A 19860-nucleotide genomic window follows, 5' to 3' on the forward strand; every position below is an offset into this window, starting at 1 on the left:
TTTTTTAGTTGTCTATTAGTTATTGTGGCGTTGGCTTGTGATTTTATGTTTTGTTTTTTTGTTGTAATTTATTCAGGTGAATCAACTTTATGATAGTTTCCAAAAACACCGGCTTCTCTGTCGATGTTGGAAAGATTCTCTCTTACAACTGATGTGTCTGACGTTTCTATTGGTTCTGGTTCATGGAATTCTTTTCGCATAGTCCACATGTACTCATTATAGTCTTGCTTAACTGAGGTTGATGAAGAAGCAACCACACGGAATCCAAGAATCTTTTCCAAAAATTAAAGAAAATTTAATTAAAGTTTGTATAGAAAAGTAATATGAAAAGATTAAAAAAAAAACCTCAAGTGCTGATAAAACACGACACGGATGAACCAGATAGACTATTGTTGACTCATCACTGTAGCCACCACAAGAAAATTGATTCAATTGCTCAATCTCATCCGCTAAACAGAGATAAAAATAAAACAAAGAACAAGAATTTTTTTAGAACCAATATTAAAACAAAATCGACATAAATAATCAACTTTAAATAAAAGATAACTTTTACTAACAGAAAAGTTAAAAAACAAATGAATTTTCTTTAAAAAAAAATTGTTTAAACTGCTTCACTATTCTGACTTAATTTGACGACTCTTCCATGGAAACTAAAACTCTGCACATGGGGAATAACAATAGCCTGAAAAACGAATTGTTGTTTGTATTTTTCTTCGGCAAACACTATGAACACTGCACCGAAGCAAAAGTTGTAGAATATAAAAAGAAAAATTATGTAAAGCACGCAAGTACGTATTAGTACTTCATTTGTGGGTAATGTTGTGTGTGCTTTTATATTCAATCAATACATCGATTATTCAGTATAGAATAAAAAAAAAAAAAAACAAATATTGGGTGCAATGACAAACCACAAAATAAACTTTCATTTTCATCATCATCAATGCTGCTGTTCTAGTAATTAAAACCCACAGCTTTAATTGAAATAGGAGCCACACAAATAACGACCTCCTCACCTCCTACCCAACCACATTGCCTAAAAACAATCAAAATTAACATAAAAATCTGTTTATTTTTTTCGTATCTTTTTTTTTTTTTTTGTTCATTTTGTTGTTGATATTGTTGTTGTTGTTGATTGTGTCAACCGTCAACCCTCATAAAAAAAAGAATCATTTTGTGACGAGTCAGACACAATGGTTGACATTATGTATATACAATATATATGTATGTATTTAGGGTTTTAGGGGAAATTGTGTGTAGCATTTAATGAGATATCAACTTGTTGATTGCTGCCAATGGTGCTATTATAGCTTTTTGTATAATGAATCAGTTTTAGTATTTTCTCCAGAGAAAACAACAATGGTGATTAAGTTTAAGTCCATGGACTGTGAATTTATAACTGCTTTTTAAAAGGAGACAGATAATTGGTTTAGATGTGCACGTTTAATAGAACAAAGTCTATCGATATTTTCATTATAAAATGTTTTGAGTGACAGCATGGATAAAGCAATTGGACTAAGGAGTTTAATGATCCGAGGATGATGTTAACGTTAAGAAAGCTAATGCGAAAATTCTTGAAGAAAATTGCTTAAATTCACTGATTACTAATTTAATTCCTCCGGAATGAGGGATTTTATCTTGAATAGAACTGTATCTAGCAATCCGAAAGCCGCAAAGAGGTATACTTTCGATGTTATAAAGGCAAAACCATTGAAAAAACCACAAAAAGTTCAACCAAGTTGGAAATTCCAGTAACACCGTTTTCAGCGCTGGCAAAACTAATGAGTAAACTTCTTTATCTGCCCAACTCTCCTCGACTCTTTCTAGGAAGAGGGGAAAAAGCATTTGTCTAAAAGTCTTTTGCACAATCGAACTATTGATAGATTGCATTTCTATCGAAGAATATCTTGAGGATTGAGACTTCTTAATGGACAACAGTACGGCTTTGGTAGCAATAGATTTACTGGTGATATGAATTTATATCTTACCGAACACATGGTAGATTTCTTTTTGAGAAAGCGAGATTTTTCACAAGACATTAGATGTACTTTGATATCATGCTTTTCGAAAATGTTTGCTTTCGTTGTCAATGACTCCCTTCTTCGCTGGATTAAAACCTTCCTTTCTATGTGAAAGAGTGGAATTCTCAACGAAGAAAGTGAGGAACATTCCATTCTCGTTATGAAGAATGAACACATATTCGGCGAAGATCCTCGAATCTGCCTTCGGTCAAAACTTAAAAAAAACATCACACAGCTCTTTAAAAAAAAAAACACTGATTTCAGAAGAGGAGCTAATATGAAAAGGATAACATTTAAAAACTGTAAAGGGTGAAACAATTTTAATAAAGTAATCATTATAACTCCAAAATAGAAGTCTGCCGTAATGAAAAAGGGGAATATTGTGAAAGATAGGCAGACAGAACTGAGGATATGGAAGATCCGTATTTCCAAGCTCTTAATATCGAAAACAGCAAAATATTGAAAGTCCATGCTTTTTGGATGATAAAAACTCGTCATAGTATGGCACAAGTCTTCTCAGGTATGTGAGTAGAAATGACGGCCTCTAGAGCACCTGCATAGAACAGCACAATTAGCGCTGGTTAGCGCCGCCGTTTTAATACCATTACTCTTGTGACCTTAATTGTTTATTGAATGGAAGACTGTGATCAGGTTCTCTAGTCGATTTAGTCAAGAAAGACTGTTGTGATCGAACGAGTTTGTTCACAAAAAAAAATCGTATGTATGTGCAAGTCTCTCACTCAGAAATGATTCTGCGAATACTATTCGCTAATGTCCTTATTATATTACCCTTGTTTGATGTCAGATCCTTTGAGTTTAATACGATAGTGAATCGTATTCGTCGCCCAAGATAGCAGTCCTCTTGAGGATGGCAATACACTATAATATAACTTTCTTAACGACGTGCTAGAATTGTACGCAATTCACAAGGCAACACCAGTGGCATAATTTTTCAAAAGCAATGAAACAAAAACAATGATGTCATTAAGAAAAGAGGCCAAAACCATCGACTAGGATAGAATATGTGTATCACAATGGACAGATGTAATTTTGAAATTGAATTTTGAATTTGTGACTTGCCCTAAATCTTAAAAAGGTTCCAACTGAGCGGAAAATAGCAACTAAGCGGCAATTATTATTTTAAACGCTTCATTATGCTGAACATTTTTTTTTTATTTACCAATTAATTTCCAATTTAATAGTTTAAAAGATATACGGTTAACTTTTTAAATATTCTCTATATAAAAATGTAAATCCAAAAACTATATGCATATTTCAAATGAAGTCATGGATTTAAGCAGCCACCACAAACGTACTCAACATTGCGTAGGCGAGTGTAAATTAGTATGTGCTCTTAAATTCATTACGCCATTATGACACTTATTTAGAACCAACAAACCAATTTAAAATTCCCATCATATGTATAAACAAATTATGAATATTAAAGAAAGTTTTGGCAAATACTATAATACATGCTCAACAAAAAAAAAATATGAAAATATAAAAAAAAAATACCAAAAAAAAACAAACAAAAGCAACAAAAAGTCGATAAAGTACTTCTCGCAATAAATATAGATGAGCTAAATGGATTGGAAAACTAAACTGCCAATATCCGATATAGAAGACAACTTCATAAATCACTTCAAAGTGTTGCATAAATATTCCACTCCATTTATAGCCAAGTCGCCAGTTTAGCGCTTTATAAACCCCTGACACACAAACAAAAAAAGTGCACCATTATCCATAAATGAGGCTACCTTGTCGAATGCCCTTATCGGATTTCTATCATTCTTATGTACGAGAGTGTGTATATAAAACAAAAAAAAAATAAACATTTTAAGTATGATGAAAGAGTTCACATAACCCACACACATAACAGTCATCATTTTGTTTGCCAAAGAATAAAAAATGAAAAATAAGCAAAACAAAAAGAATAAAAATCTAAATGTAACATCAACAATAAAGAAAAAAAGAAAGGAAAATAAATAAACAAAAGCTTTTTTTTTATGATTTATTTGAAAACTGCATTTACCTTTCAATCCAGAGACAAGAACACGCCAGGGGTACTTATGACTGTATGAAGCTAAGTTACCCCGAATTATGATGTATGGCATTTGAGATTATTTCGTAATGCCACTAAAAATCGTTCTTTCCCAAGTTCAAGTTTATCTTCACTAAAATCCGAAAATTGTTTTTTTGTTTGTTTGTTTGTTTTGTGTTAAGAATACATCAGTTAGGAATTTGGCAAAACAAAAAAGTAACTACGTAACAATTTTGTTTGTTTTGTTTTAGAGGTATAATTTATGCAAAAAATAAATCAAAACAATCAACTACTTCTACAGCTCAACTGAATAATTGAAGTGAACATTGAAAACTAAAATAATATGAAAATTTTCTACTAAACGACAACATGCTTTTGCGCTGCTTTCTCTTGTGCTCTCTCCTTGCAACCTTCATCAGGTTGATGTAGGTGATAGGTGAGAAGACTGGAGAAGAGAATTAGGTTAACTTAAGCTGTAGCCGGCATCCGTAAAAGTGATGGAGACGGAGACCACTGACAGCAGTAGACACACAACAACAACAATAATAGCACAAAACCCCACTAGGTGAGGTGTGCGATGAAAATAATAAAAAAAAATGAAAACAATAACTAAATAACGATTAACAGCAAACTTTGCGTGTTTCGGAATATGAGGAGTGTTGAATAAATAAAAAAAACTAAACAAACAAGCAGCCGATGGGTTTGGAAATTATTCCAAACTAACTAAATAATTGAGGAAACAGGCAAATTATACGTTTAGTTCTTTTGTATATTTTTAATTCCAGCCGTACTTCAGTGAAAAATTGTCCTATCAAGATCCTTAAAAAGCATTTTGAAAACAAGGAGCCGCTAACAAATAATAATACATTATAAATATATAATAATACATTATAAGTATAAATTAATAACCAATTTTTGTATAACGTCTCTGTTAGATTCTTCTTGTCATTTATTCTAAGTTTGAAAACCAACTGATAAACTTTTTCCAAACCTAGTTTTTTGTTTACATTTCAGTCTCCGCGTTCAAAAATATTCTGCTTGGCCAATTGTCATACAAATTTAGAAGCAGAGAGCATACTAATGAGAGTAGTTTTTCAAAATTTTTAGCTTGGAAATTTGGAATCAATGCAAAATAGAAATAACTTAACTTCTCTCAGAATTTTCAACAAAATTGTATCAGATTTCAAGAACCGTAAGATTGTAAATTATATCAACTAGTAGTAGAATAGGGATGTAAGTTTAATGAAGTTCATGTAATGGATTTGCTGTCTTTCTTTTTTTTTATACAATGATAACAAAAGTGATCAAGTGAACAGGGAGAACAGTAAAAATATTCGACGCTCTTAAAGATTTCACTGGTTTTATAAGCAAAACTGTTCTGTCATTTATAATATCACTACTCTTCTTCAGAAAACGTTTTCGGTTCTTTAAAATTTCACTACTTTTTTATGAGCATTCTTTTATTCAAATCGAATGATTTGATTAACGATAAAAAATGCAAAGAAAAGTTTACCATGATCATGACGAAACAGAGAAGTTGGATTTGAAATGCCATTGTTTCAGTGCAGGCATTCAAGGAGTTATTTTTTATTAAACAAAAATGGAAATTCTTTTTATTTATTTAGTATTCCAATATTTTCAATAATATTCAATTGAGGAAGAAATTTATTGAGTAATTTGCGGTGTTAACGGCTATTTAAAGAATGATTAAATATCAGCAAATAATAGCTGCTCTTTTTATATGCTACTCACTGCTATCACTGCTAATTAGAAAAGCATTGAAAATAATTCCAATATAGGATGTCCTAAAAGTATAGGCCCAAACTAAAAATTCCAAAGACCATAAAATGGCCTCTCAGAAATTGGATACATAAAATTTTCTAGTACTTACCTTAGTAAACTTTGCGTGGTAAACAACAAAAAACGATTGCTATGGTTAAACAAAAGGATTCGTTTGTTGCGGTTTACAGGGAATATTTGTGTCTTAACTTAAACTTTTTAGACGCTTCAACAGCAAAGTATTACTAATAATAAATAAAATCTTTTTTTTGTTGTTAACAGTGTAAAATGCTTACTGAGCTAAGTACTGAGTTACCAATAAAACACGGATAAATGAGGAAACTATAAAAAAAAGCTCTTATTTAAGTTGACTTGATATTTGTCCCGGAAATGTCATGTATTTATTTATATACAAATACTTTGTGGTTATCCCTGATAAGCACAATTTGTGAAATTGCGTCACGAAAATACTAATTATATTCATACGAATGAGACTTAACTGCAATAACAATAATCTCAAGTAACTCAAAGCGATAGCTCTATTTTGCCCCTTCTGGGCTTTCACAAAATTTACATTAGTTTAATATAGTTCTCTGGCCAGTTCCTTTTTTTAAGAAAAGCACCTCCTATATAATTTAATTTGAAAATTTTTGTTTGTTCTTATATGACATCACTTAGCGACTCGGAGCTTTGTTCAAATTCTGAAATATTTGTTTCCGATTATAACTCAGCTAGAAAGCAGCATACTCCGACGCTGCTTTCAAGTCCTTCTATATTTCTGTTTACATAAAAAAAAAAAAACAAAACTAATCTACTACCATCGTGCTTGTCACTAAATATTTACATTTATAATCAAATTTGCGATTAAATTGCGATAAAATACCCTCCATTCCCGTTTTATTAAAAAAAAAAAAAAATGACCCAAGTTTTTTGTTGGAAAAAAGATGATGGGCATAAGTATAAAAACGTTTTTGCATGTAAATTACACCATCAAGGCAATTCTACTGCCACAATGGCTACGGACACATTCCCCATGGTTTCGAGATCGACCCGACAAAACATTATTATTCCCAAGGACATTACAAGCAATTGTTGTAGGTACTGACGGCAGGCACTAGTCAATGGTGATTCTTCACCAAAAAGTCCAGACAAATTGGACATAAAAAAGTGCAAACTAAAAAATAATTCGAATAGAGCTGAAAATTGGTACAGAGCATTGAAACGTCGTTTTAAGCAAAATATCAAAAGTGTCCAAAAGTCCCATGTGTGCATAAAAAGTTATTCAAGGTTTAATGTCGAAAATGTAGGTTTTCGTATAGAACTTTGAAACGGAGGAAGCTATCAAAAAGAGTATATGGTTGACTTGCAGGCTTTGTAATTCCTTAAAAAAAATGTTATGATACTTTTTTTTCTACGAGATATCGTTTAGAAGATATCGTCAAATGTCAAATGTTTTTTGCCTATTACTCTTGACCCGTGAGTGCTATCCAAAAGTTTACTTTGAAAAACTTGTAAACAATGTGCTCTTCTATATAAAAACGTTTTTTATTTTCGTTTAAAAAAAAACGTTTTTTATTTAATCAAAACCCAAAAATAGCGAATTTTTGTAGGTACTTAGCTTGTAAAATATGAGTTTTTTTAAATATATTTCTAACTCACTTCATACACTATAACGTTTTTAACAAAATATGTTAATAAATGCTTTAGTAACACTTATCGTCGAAAAATAGTGCACTAAAAAGAGTGGTAGGGTGTATGCACCTATTTCCGAACAGCTCCAGTAGCCGAACACTTTTCACTTAAATATGTAAAAACAAACTGTTTTGTATAATATAATCTATATACTATATTCGATCTCTCCTTGCGATATTTAGCTCATAAATCTATATTTCTTTATTCAAACAGCTTTCAGTTTGTCGGAAGGATCAGATGCGTAAAATTATCATATTTTTATTGTAAATAAAATGCACGACTGGGGCCGCACGTACTTGCTCTTATGATAAAAGTAGCTTTTATGTCAAAGATTAAAAAAAAATATTTTGAATTAGTTAAAATTTTTTTTAAGGAATTTCATAAGAAATGCAAAAATACGAAATTATTTTTTTTTAGTTTTTCTTACGCCATATTTTTGTTACTCGTGTTTTTTTTGACAAAAACTAAAAACGCAATTAGCTACATATATTAAAATCACTTAAAGCATTATGTATGTCAAATTTAGTCTAGAAAATTGTAATAACTCATTAACGGTGTACGGGAAGAGCCGACATCAAAGATTAAAAAAAATGTAAAGTCATATTTCCATTATCCGTATTTTTTGAGAAAAACTAAATATGCAGTTACGTTAGATTTACGTATAACATTACTTGTGTAAAATTTAATCGAAATCGTTAGAGTCATTTACGAGAAAATTGCAATAACTCCATTAAGATGAACGGGAAGAGCCGACATCCGCGATTTAAAAAAGAGTTAATGTCATATTTTCACTATCCGCATTTTTTGAGAAAAACTAAAAACGCAGTTATGTTAGAACTGCAAACAGCATTACGTATGTTAAATTTAATCAAAATCGTTAGAGCCGTTTTCGAGAAAGTTGCAATAACTCCAAAACTTTGTATGGGAGGTATACGTTTAAAGCGAGATATTAAAAAACAAAAAAAAAACCAACCTTGGAAATTACAAAAAAATCATCTGTACCAAATTTCAAGAAAATCCCTCAACCCGTTTAGGCTGCAGCTTCATGTACAGCTTTTTGTGACGACGCACCGACGCACAGACCGACGGACGTCATGACGAAAACCACTTTTTCGGACTTCTCCATCATCGTAATGTTAGTTTTGATTAAAACCTCGAATTTTTTTTTTTACACGAAACCAATACTTGCCCTATTGAGCAAGTAAAAATAGTGAGAGTGGTCACATGACATATTGTTTATTTGAATGAAAATATACCCACACTAGCACAAAAAATTAAGGGAACAAAAAAAAAATTGTGATTACATATTTTAGTGATTTTCGAAAGGCTGTATCTCAGTAAAAAATGATTGCATCATGACAAAAAAGCATGTGAAAGCTAAATTCCTCTAGTTTAAGGATTTTAAAATTAAATATTTTATTTGTAATGATAAAATAACAAAATCTTTGGAATTGTTCAAATACAAACATTTTCAATTTTTTTTTTTTTGCAAGTAATCTTTCAAAAAAGTGGGAAATTTTTTTCTTTTCTTCTTTTTTTTCAAACTTTTACGATTTTTTTTAGACTGCAATATCAGTCATCAAACCAAAAACTATACTTTTGACTTTGACCATAGAGGAAGGAATACCTAGAGAGCCGACTCGTACCCCCCTTACCTAAAACACCCGCAAATTTAATTTCAGATAATCTCTCTTATTTTTCTCTTGTTTTCCTATCTGTGAATACGTGTGAAAAGTACAACATTGTATATATATTCCTATAGTACTCTCATGAAATAGAATTTTCTGTTTTGCGTCGCCACCGCTTTGATCGCTAGTTTATTTTATATTTGAACCTTAGTCAGAAAATTGAAATGCAGATCTACCAAAAGATGTCGCTAAAGTATTTTCTTCGATTGATAGTACTATAGAAATATATACAGGGTGTCCCAAAAGTAATGGATCAAACGAAACATGCAGATAGGCCAACTTTAGGGCTCTCAGAATTTGGTAACTTGTTCATCCCAAATCCTTACGGTTTTCGATTTAATGCAGTTTTTGTGAAATTTCGAAAAATCCCGACTTTGCGACAGTTTTTTGCTTCCTCCGCTCATAATTGATTTTTGTTTTTTACAATTCTTTCACTAAAACAATGTCTAATAATGAGAATTAAGTAATTAATCAAAAAAAAAATTTAATTCATACGCCATTTTGCTGCAAATTAATTAACAGTTCCATGTTTTATAAAAACTCAATTTCTTACTTTTATTTCAGAACAACACCCTGAAAAAAATTTGTATGGTGTGACACTGGTTTAATATTTTGAAAACTTGCCGCGTTATTGCAGTTTTCAAAAATGTATTAAAGTTTCCAAAGTTAAGATTAGGACGAAAGATATTACAATTTGAATGCAAAAAAACAGGGCTTTTCAGAGAAAAATAACAAAGAAAAATACACAAATTTTCTCGACTGTTGTTTGTTTATTTCTTTTTGAATAAAAGGCTCGATTTTTGTTTGTTATTTTGATCTTAAAAGCCCTGATTTTTTGCATTCAAATTGTAATATCTTTCGTCCTAGTCTTAACTTTGGAAACTTTAATACATTTTTGAAAACTGCAATAACGCGGCAAGTTTTCAAAATATTAAACCAGTGTCACACCATACAAATTTTTTTCAGGGTGTTGTTCTGAAATAAAAGTAAGAAATTGAGTTTTTATAAAACATGGAACTGTTAATTAATTTGCAGCAAAATGGCGTATGAATTAAATTTTTTTTGATTTATTACTTAATTCTCATTATTAGACATTGTTTTAGTGAAAGAATTGTAAAAAACAAAAATCAATTATGAGCGGAGGAAGCAAAAAACTGTTGCAAAGTCGGGATTTTTCGAAATTTCACAAAAACTGCATTAAATCGAAAACCGTAAGGATTTGGGATGAACAAGTTACCAAATTCTGAGAGCCCTAAAGTTGGCCTATCTGCATGTTTCGTTTGATCCATTACTTTTGGGACACCCTGTATACAATGAGTACAATTCGTTTAATACCTTCCTTTCACCAGTAGATGTCCTCACAAATTTTGAATTTAAACATGATTTTGGTTTGTACATGAACTTGAATAGCTCAAATAGCTCACTCCAGACACCCACCTTTCAATAAATATGTACAGAAATAAAAAAAAAAAGGTTCGTGTTTTGAATTTATTATATTATTTTTTTATGAATTTATTTCCTACTGAGCACTTAAATTGTTTTTAATTGTTTTGAGCTCAACTCCACAGTTGAATGTGTTGGTGCCATTTAAAATGCACCGGAAAACTACCACATATAAGCACTGTGGAGTTTTTCCTCTCATTGCAGCTTGTAGGGTGGAAGAGAAAAACCAACCGAAGTCGCGTCTCTAGGTATTCCTTCCTCTATGACTTTGACTATCAATATCTCAACAACGGATTACTTTACAGAAAATTTAAGAAAATGAAAATTTCATTTAATTCTCTACAAAGAAATTAAATAAACTTTGTTAAAAAAAAATAATGATTTCTTACATTTGAGATCAATTTAGAAAAGCTATCAAAATAGGCCTATTTATGGTTTTTTAGAAAATGTGCCACTTTTTTACAACTATGGGTGATAAGAATAAACTGAAGCTAAATTATTGAAGCTTAATAGAGCTTAAATTAATCTGCAAAGTTTCAGACTTATTCATCAAACAGTTTTTCAGATGAAATAAAAAACTACATTTTTGCAAATTTCATTGTGAGTTTGATTGAGAAAAATATTTTCTCAAGTCAATGCTCAAGTTGAGAAAAATCTTATCCTGAGTAACGACTCAAGACGTGCTTTTAAGTACCTACCATCGTTTAGAAGATATTAAGTTTCAGAGAGAAGCTATACAATAAAAAAAAGTGTTTTCTTTTATTAAACTAAACATTTAACCTTGAATAACTTTTGCATGCATACATGGGACTTTTGGGAATTTTTGACATTTTACTTTAATCGACATTTACATAAATGCTCTGTATCAATTTTCAGCTCTATGCGAATTATTTCTGGGTTTGTCCTTTTTTAAGTCTATTTTGTCTGGACTTATAGCCCCACAGAGACTGCATGAGTCCGTCTGATTAAGTGGCGGTGAAAAGGGGGAGGGAGGTTCATTGTTCCAAGAGGTAAGAAATGTATAACTTACACTATCCAAAGTCATTTTATAGTAAACAGAACAGAAGAAATCAATAAAGACTACAATTTGTATGAGAATATACGACTTAAACTGAGTACAATGAGACCAAACATATAAATACAATAAAAGCAAAGAAACACAGGGCGACGACCCACAACAAGGAATCACTTTGAAAGAGAACAAACAAAATAATTGCTTAGTGCGGGTGTTTTGTGTATATTTTTTTTTTTTACGTAAGCAAGAACTTTAAGCAACCTAACCAACAACAGGATAGGAGGATATGACACTGCGGCAGAGTTAGAGTAGTGTAAAATAATAAGGAAAATGTAATTAAGGAAATGCCAAGTAGGAATAGTATCAGGAGGAGCAAAAGGAGGAGAAATAACACAAATAATAAGGAACAAACACACACCGCAAACAAAACAAAGAGGTCAGCCGAAGGTGGTTTTATTTGCTACTTACTAACTAACTGCTTTGTGCTGCGTGTTTACTACAAAAGCGCAAAAATGACATCATTTCTTCAGAATCATATAAAATAAAAATATGCGAAATGGAATTTTATTATTTAAATTATAACAAAAACTAATATAATTGAATAACAAATAAAACAAATGATCCATTTTCAAGAGATGTGCAATAAGAATTTGAAAGAAGACAAACAAAAAAACGAATAAAGATAGAAAAACGCAATAAACGCAAGTAACTTTTCTCAAGTTTGTGTTGTTAATTAGTAAATAATTTAAAATAAGATGGAATGGTGGGGTCAGGTGTCTGGACCTGAAGTGGTTGCCAGTATTTGCCACACCAAAAAAAAATGAGAAAAATACAAAAAAAAAAACAAGTAATATACTAGACAAGACAGGCTTACCTTGGAATGATGAAATAGTTATGGAAAAAAATGCACCTACGAAATAACAAAGTTAATTTGTGTTTTTTTTTTTAAGAAGAATATGAACAGTATAAAATATAAGAATTCACACTGATTTTTATTGGAATTTTTTTGACAAAATTGTTGGCGAAATCAGCGGACAAACTAGATTTTTTTGCAGAATTTGTAATTCGCAAATCGTCGCACGTATTTCTCATCGAAAAACAATGTCAAGTACAGTTTGAAATGAAAATTTGGTATAAAATAAATTATAGAAAGTGGTACAGTAGGGAAAAACAAATTCTAAAGGCTTGTTCACACTGAATGGAATATAAATTATAGGAAGTTTTATCGTAGAAATCAAATCGAAATTAAGGCTGTGTTTGAATTGTGTTAAAATGTTGATTAAAAATTTAACGTTTAGGTTAGGTAAATTTTTACACAAGCGTGGAACTGTTCGGTAAACAATGCGCCAATCGCCGCAGAGCATATTTTACTGAACAAAAAATTGATTTCAGATCGATTTTTTTTTAAATTATGAAATATCAGATGTAAAAATATAGCTGTACATTGTACAGTACATTGTTATAAAAGGTCTAAATTGTATAACATTCTCTTTTTTTATGTCCAACAACCTTACTTAAGTTAAAAAGAAGCTTAAATGTAGCTTTTGTTATACCTTTACCGAAGCTGAAATTTTAATTGGTCAGCTATTACATGAAGCCTCAAGAGGCGCGCCTCTTTTCAAAACTAATGAGTGCAACAGAGACAGAAGATCAAACAAAAAATTATCCGACCGGAGAGTCGTGGGCCAAAATTCTGAGACTCTTTTTTGACGTTTCTTTTTCCACTCTTTCTTTTTCAACATTCCCTTTCATTCTTTTTGCTTCTTTGGTGGAATACAACAACAACAATACTTAAATCAAAAGAGAAATGTCAAATTTGAGTCTTTGACTCAAGAGGCATTGTGTAATAGTACGCGCCTCACAGAATGATTATCAAAAGAAAATTCGAAAAAAGAGTCAAGCCTCTTGAGGCTTCATGTAATAGCTGACTTGGGAGTTATTTAGGCATTGACCTATTATATATGGACTGCCAGGACCAGGTTCAAGCTATGGTGGCGCCCCTTGGTAGGGCAGCGGGAAATAGTATTCTGACATCTAGGTTTTGTGACTTTTGATTGTCAAAAAAAAAAAAGAATTTAATTATTTGCAGAAATTGTCAAAGGAATTTTGTTTCCCAAGAATACAAAGGTAACAAAACAAATAAAAAAAAAAAACATATTAATATTATCTTTTCACTGTTTTATTTCAAGTTTTCTATTCCTTAAATATATTATTTTTCTTAATCTTAAAGTTTATTAAGCAAATACTTTTTTTCATGCATCCCCGACCCAAAAATAGAACCAACACAATTCCTTTACATTTATTTGGAATACCAACCAAGTGAAGAAGAACACCAGGAAGCTGACAAACTGCATTGAAGCGTACAAACCCTTACCAGAGCTGCTAACTGGTGCTGCAGACGATCTATCAGCGGCAATCGCTCTTATAAATAAATATTTTTTTCCAAATTGCCCAGTGATACATCGACCAAACTAACTCCATTATCGAGATGTGGAGAGACAAAGCGTTGCGACAAAGATATGTATCAATATACACTTCGTTTGCCTATAAATTCGTCTGTAAAATATGACATAGTGGTAAGTTCAATAGCACCGTTTTTATCCATTTGATTTAATTTTTTTCTTTGAAGGGATTACCAATGTCAACTGAAATCCTTGCAAGACTAACGGTAGCCCTTCAGGCATGTCGAGAGTTGCATAAATGCGTGTAGAACTGGACAACACCTTGCAACCAATTGGGAAAGAAGGATTTAAAGCATTCGAGTCTGATTGGGAGGAGTTAGAATTAGAAAAAATTGACGAGCAAGTTTTTACATATAACGCAGGATCATGGCCCGGTGTATAACCAAACGTCGCCAATATTATTACAAACGAGTAAGAAGACATATTCATTTACTTTGTTTTATTTAACGAAAAATTTCAATTCATAGATTGCATCAGAGTTTTCCAATTGTGGACCTACTGCTGGTGCTGTATCCTATTTGTACATTCCTGAAGCACAAAATACTCGCGGGCGAAAAATGTATCCGCTTCTTTGTAAAATATCGCATTACAATTCAAAATACTAATCAACCTCTGCTCGATGTTAATCATACGATTGCCAGACTTAATTTCCTTACCCCTCGATATGTAAACAGAAAAGAAAAAGCTTTACCAAGAAAGCTCGGAAGAAACCTTCTAACAAATGGCGCTTTTTACATTCTTCCTTCATGGTTTTTGCATTTGGAGTTTCGATGAGAACAATTTTAGGACACCGTTGGTATACGACACAAAGTGTTGAGTGTTACGTAAAAATCTGCTATGAGGTATTGATTTTCTCTTACATTCTCCGATTTTAGCTTGGTGTAGTTCTTGTGCTGGAGCTACTTCTTCGATTTTCATTCCTAAAAAGGAAAATTTTGGATTAATTTGTAAAGTAAGAGATTTGCTTTATTTTTTAGAAAAAAAATACTTACAAAGAATTGAGGTTCTGTTTCCACAAACTCCGTAACTGCCGGCGACTGTGGATCATCTCTCAGGGAAATTTTTAAAATATTCAACCCCAACTGATCTAAAAAGAAATGACATTACAGCAAAATGCAAGAATAGTGTTTTTGTTAACAGTCTGATTTTTTTTTTGATAATAAACGAATAAACTAAAAGAAACTATGGCCTTGGACTTACCTGGAAAATTGTGTATTTATAGACTTCTCCTCCTGTTAACCTTGAACTCGCCAAATTGAAGCAATATCCACATATGAATAAATAAACAAATCTACTGAGCACACTCTAGTCAGTTTTCTCTTTCCCTGTTTCGTTTAAGATCGTCACGATTATGAAGTTTTTCAGAATCTTCACATTATCAGCAACTGATTGAATAGAATACGAGCAGCTTTTCAGCACAATTAGATGCTTTAGACCAGCTTGTGTGGCTGGCAAAAGATATGATTCTTTTCCTTTTGTCAACAAACATATTAGGAGTTTGTTCCAGTTACATATTTTTCTGCATCGACAAGGACACCATCGAATAAGGGCATGAACATTTCATTAACATCACCAACAACCATCATTTACTGGGCAATAATCTTTATTTGCAACGAATTTATATATTCCTAGTACCTTGTACCTACCCATATGCAGGTCTTTTGCATTTATCCACACGTTGGCCAGTATGACCAAGATGTTGGAAGTATTCCATATGAACTAGAAACATACAAAAAGGTGTTGAGTAGAAAATATAATTTTTATTCATCTAACCTTAATTTTGCGTTATATCCCGTTCCAGACATTTGTTGTCCTGGCTGTTCGGGCATTTGTCTCGTTTGAGGATAGGCTTATTTTGTCGATTGGTTCCATGTTATAAATTGGCATCTTAAGCTCGTCCTCGCATTGATTTCTGCAGCCGGGATTAAAAAAAAAATGGACTGGCGGATCATATCGGGATTCAGCTGTTGTAATTGGTGCTTAAGCTGTTATTGTTGATTTTGGTGTGATAATGCTGTTTCGGATGCTGTTGTTGATGAATCGTGGCACTTACTAGACTTTTTATTGATATGAATGGAGGCATGTATTTAGTTTGCGGGAGCATTTGGCCCTCCTTCCATCCAACACGATTCCACGATTGCATCTGAAAAAAAACAAAGAAAATTATTGAAAAAAGAACACTTAATTTTTTTTTAACGATTTAATTCTAATTTTTAATAACTTTCGGATATTAATAAATTGATATAAAAACCTTTTTCCAACACGATTCAATTATTTTACCCCGATATTTTGTTTTGCACAAACATTTTAAAATACTTTTTTTCTGAAAGAATTCTTTTCTTCCAAAACGTCAAAAAGTAGACTTCAAAAAAGACAGGTGCTACTGATTTTTATAGCCAAAAAATGTAGATGGCCATAGTTTCTATGCACAAAAAATGGTACTTCAAGCAATCTGACGGAAGATGTCGCTACGCTAACTGAGTTCTATTTACCACTTTCTTCCACAGGCGCTAGTAATTAGGCTTGTGTAGTTCGCGAACGAACTAGTTCAATAAACTAGTTCATCTTGGTGAACTAGTGAACTTAGTTCACTTACTTAGTTCAATTTAGGTCGCGAATAGCGAAAAATATTTGTTTCAACAAACTAAACAGCAACAGCTTGCGCTCACCTTGCATTATCATTTTATTTATATATTTTTTAAGTGAAAGGAAGTCCCATCTGTATAGGGAATTTTTCCTTGTCTCCTTGTCTTTTACGACGACAGCGCCCTTGAAATCCGACAGACGTTTAAAGAAGGGGTGCAGAAACCAAAGTGCATATGAAATTGCATCCAGTTCTCTGTTGAGCGAAATCAGTTCTTCTGCTCTACCTCAAGATTTAGATGTAAAACAAAAGGTCGCTTGTGCCAGTATCAGCGTTTCTTCTTCAAGCACCACTTTTTCTTATTTCTGAGCAAGAACAAAAAAAAAAGTATCATCTTGGTCCTTGCATTACTATGATTTCGATATAATGAAAGCAAAACGTACTTCTTCTAGACTTTCGTCAGGAACCAGAAAGCTCGACAAGTATATGAACGAAACTAATAATTTTTATAGAAAATAAAATATGTACATTGTACATATCTGTTATTTTAAGGTTGTATTTGTTTTATTATGTAGAATGCGTCAATTTTACATTTTGTTTTTTAATTCTAACAAAACCGGAGTGATTAAAATAAATTGAACTAAAATGAACTAGTTCTGAACTAGTTCAGTAGCGTGATTTGAACTTAAATGATCGATCACTCAAATGAACTAAAGTGCCCAACTCTACTAGTAATCATTGAACCACATTTTCAAAAATTTTGTATGGAAACGAGAATCAACTAGCAGTCCATATATAATAGGTCAATGTATTTAGGTGTGTTTTTTGTTTATCTATATAGATTTTGTGCAAAAAAAACTACATCGGGACTTTTGAAATCCGTCCAAATGTTTGGCACCACTGTACATACACTTTGGCAGCTGTCTGTCAAAAATGTGTCGTGCTCATGTTTTTTTTTAACTCCGTAGTGGTATATGGACATTACATCCATGATGGATTCAAAAAAATTTTTTCACAAAAAACCAAAACCATTCATATGACCATATTGCATTCATGTTGGATTCAGAAAAATTTGTTTTAACAAAAAACTAAAAATCATTTGTATATTCTTAGCTACATTTTAAGACTATGACCATTCCCAACTAGCATAACAGCTTCTGTAAATTGAAATTTTGCAGGATCTACTTTTTATAGAGCTTGTATTAAGCTAGCTTCAAAATTTGACGGCTTAGGGCCAGTTGTACAAATATTTAATCCGTGGTTCAGCAACTTTTATCTTCTGAAATCGGTGGTAAGGTTGCGTTTTAGCACTCGTTCAAGGTTCACATATGTAAAAATAGCCACATCCATGCTTGAACCGAAGTTGACCCGCAGCTAATCCGCCGAAATCGGTGGGTTAAATTCCTGATCCGAGGCTGAACCACGTTTGTACAACTGGTCCTTATAGAAGTTCGGACTTAATTAACAACTTCTAATAAGTTGTTTAAATACTCTTAAAGAAACTTAAACGAAGAAAGCTTGTTTGTCGGATAAGCCTGTTAATGAATTTAGAGAAGCTTTACATAAATTACCAAGTTTTGTATTCGATTTTTGGTTTTGATATTAAATAATCTTAGCTCGTACACTTTTTGGTTTTGACATTGAATAATTTAGCTCGGACATTTTTTTGCTATTTGAACTGATTAAGTTTTTGATTTCATTAAGTGCCTGGCTACACGGTGATTTTTCAATCGCCTAAGCAGTAAGTTTGTAGGCAAGAGGGATAAAGAAAGAAGGGGGAAGGTGCTCATGAAGGGAACTGAATTTTCTGAGATCAGTACAGTTCCATTTCTTAATTTTTCCTCTTTTTGACATTTGTTCCTAGAAAATGTAAAAGTGGAACGTGATTGGGCACAACAGTGTGTAGCATGTGATTTTTCAATCGATTGAAAAATCACTGTGTAGCCAGGCACTAATGAATATACTAGGATGGCCGAGTTGGTAGAGCGGTGGACTACCAACAAGCAGATTACGAAGTTCGATTCCTGGGTGTGGTAAAAAAATTATATACTTTTAAAATTATTATTAATAGATATACTAAACACTATAATGGAATTTATATATAATATCAGATCAAAAGATAAAATTCATGATTTAAAACCAGTTAAAAAAGAATTCTTTTTTGTTTTTGTAGTTTTTTTTTAAATTTCGATAAGACATGTACTTTGTATATAAAATCTATAGTACTATCATGAAGTGCAATTTTTTAGTTTGTTCGTTACCTGAGTGGTCGCGAGGGCGCTCAGATCGAATTAATAATGGGAGTAAGGAGATGAGATATACATTTCTGTTTGAAATTTGACATATTTTTTAGTTCGTTCGCTAGCTTACTTTTTTGGTGGCGCTGTTTTTTTTCATGATAGTACTATAGATTTTATATACAAAGGACATGTATCAAAGAGCTATACAAGCTCTTCCGAAGCTATCTGTCAAATCTCAAAGCTTCAGTGGAGCTTCTGTAAAGCTTCGTTTAAGATCCTTATAGAGGGTCAAACTTGTATAACGTTCTCCATGCCCAGCAACCTTACTAAAGTTTAAAAGAAGCTGAAATGTAGCTTTTGTAATACCTTAACCGAAGCTGAAATGTTAGTTGAATTATGCCGACTTTTCACGAGTCGATTTTAGCCACACGATTATCTCGCACGGCTTAAAGGCTTGGCCACACCGGAGGGTATGCGGTATAGCGGTAACACCTGAACGTTGATGTGTCAGTTTGGAATTTTTTTCATACAAGTACCCTCATCGCTACCCGTACCGCTACCGCATACCCTCCAGTGTCGCCAAGCCTTAAGTCGACTAGGATTTTTCCATTGACATAATATATATGGACTGCTAGAAGCATATTCAGGTTGGTTCCACTTGTTTCTTCGCGATACTAGCGCCCTAAAAAAAAGCGGAGAATAAGTGCAACATTTTTGACGAAGTGCGAAAGGAACAAATATAGAAAAACAGAGAAAGCACTACCTTTTAACGACAGATGTCATTCACTAAAAGTTACCTCTTTTCGCCGTCTAAGGTTATACCGCTAGTAGAGCTAGAAAGATGTGGAATCATTTCTTTTTAAATTTTTGTATGGAAAAGTCAAACGACTAGCAGTCC

At 32.3% G+C, this 19860-nt stretch overlaps 1 protein-coding gene and 1 long non-coding RNA gene across 3 annotated transcripts; both read right to left on the reverse strand.

The window, feature by feature from the left end:
* Positions 1-48: 48 nt before the first annotated feature.
* On the reverse strand, positions 49-12781 carry LOC129920115 (uncharacterized). 2 transcript variants are annotated; one of them, XM_056001331.1, is made up of 5 exons: positions 12551-12781; positions 12145-12200; positions 4051-4192; positions 346-449; positions 49-272 (listed from the first exon to the last, which is right to left on the reverse strand). In XM_056001331.1, exons 3-5 carry the CDS (start codon positions 4130-4132, stop codon positions 69-71), a joined length of 390 nt encoding a protein of 129 aa, XP_055857306.1. In that variant the 5' UTR covers positions 4133-4192; positions 12145-12200; positions 12551-12781; the 3' UTR covers positions 49-68. The 2 variants fall into 2 exon arrangements, with proteins under 2 accessions (XP_055857306.1, XP_055857297.1); XM_056001322.1 differs by lacking the exon at positions 12145-12200.
* Positions 12782-15787: 3006 nt separating this feature from the next.
* Positions 15788-16623, reverse strand: LOC129906482 (uncharacterized). The gene is made up of 3 exons (XR_008770798.1): positions 16390-16623; positions 15912-16281; positions 15788-15857 (listed from the first exon to the last, which is right to left on the reverse strand). It is a non-coding gene; the product is annotated as an uncharacterized LOC129906482 (long non-coding RNA).
* Positions 16624-19860: the final 3237 nt, after the last annotated feature.

This window comes from Episyrphus balteatus, chromosome 1, assembly GCF_945859705.1.
Source record: "Episyrphus balteatus chromosome 1, idEpiBalt1.1, whole genome shotgun sequence".
Lineage (NCBI taxonomy): Eukaryota > Metazoa > Arthropoda > Insecta > Diptera > Syrphidae > Episyrphus > Episyrphus balteatus.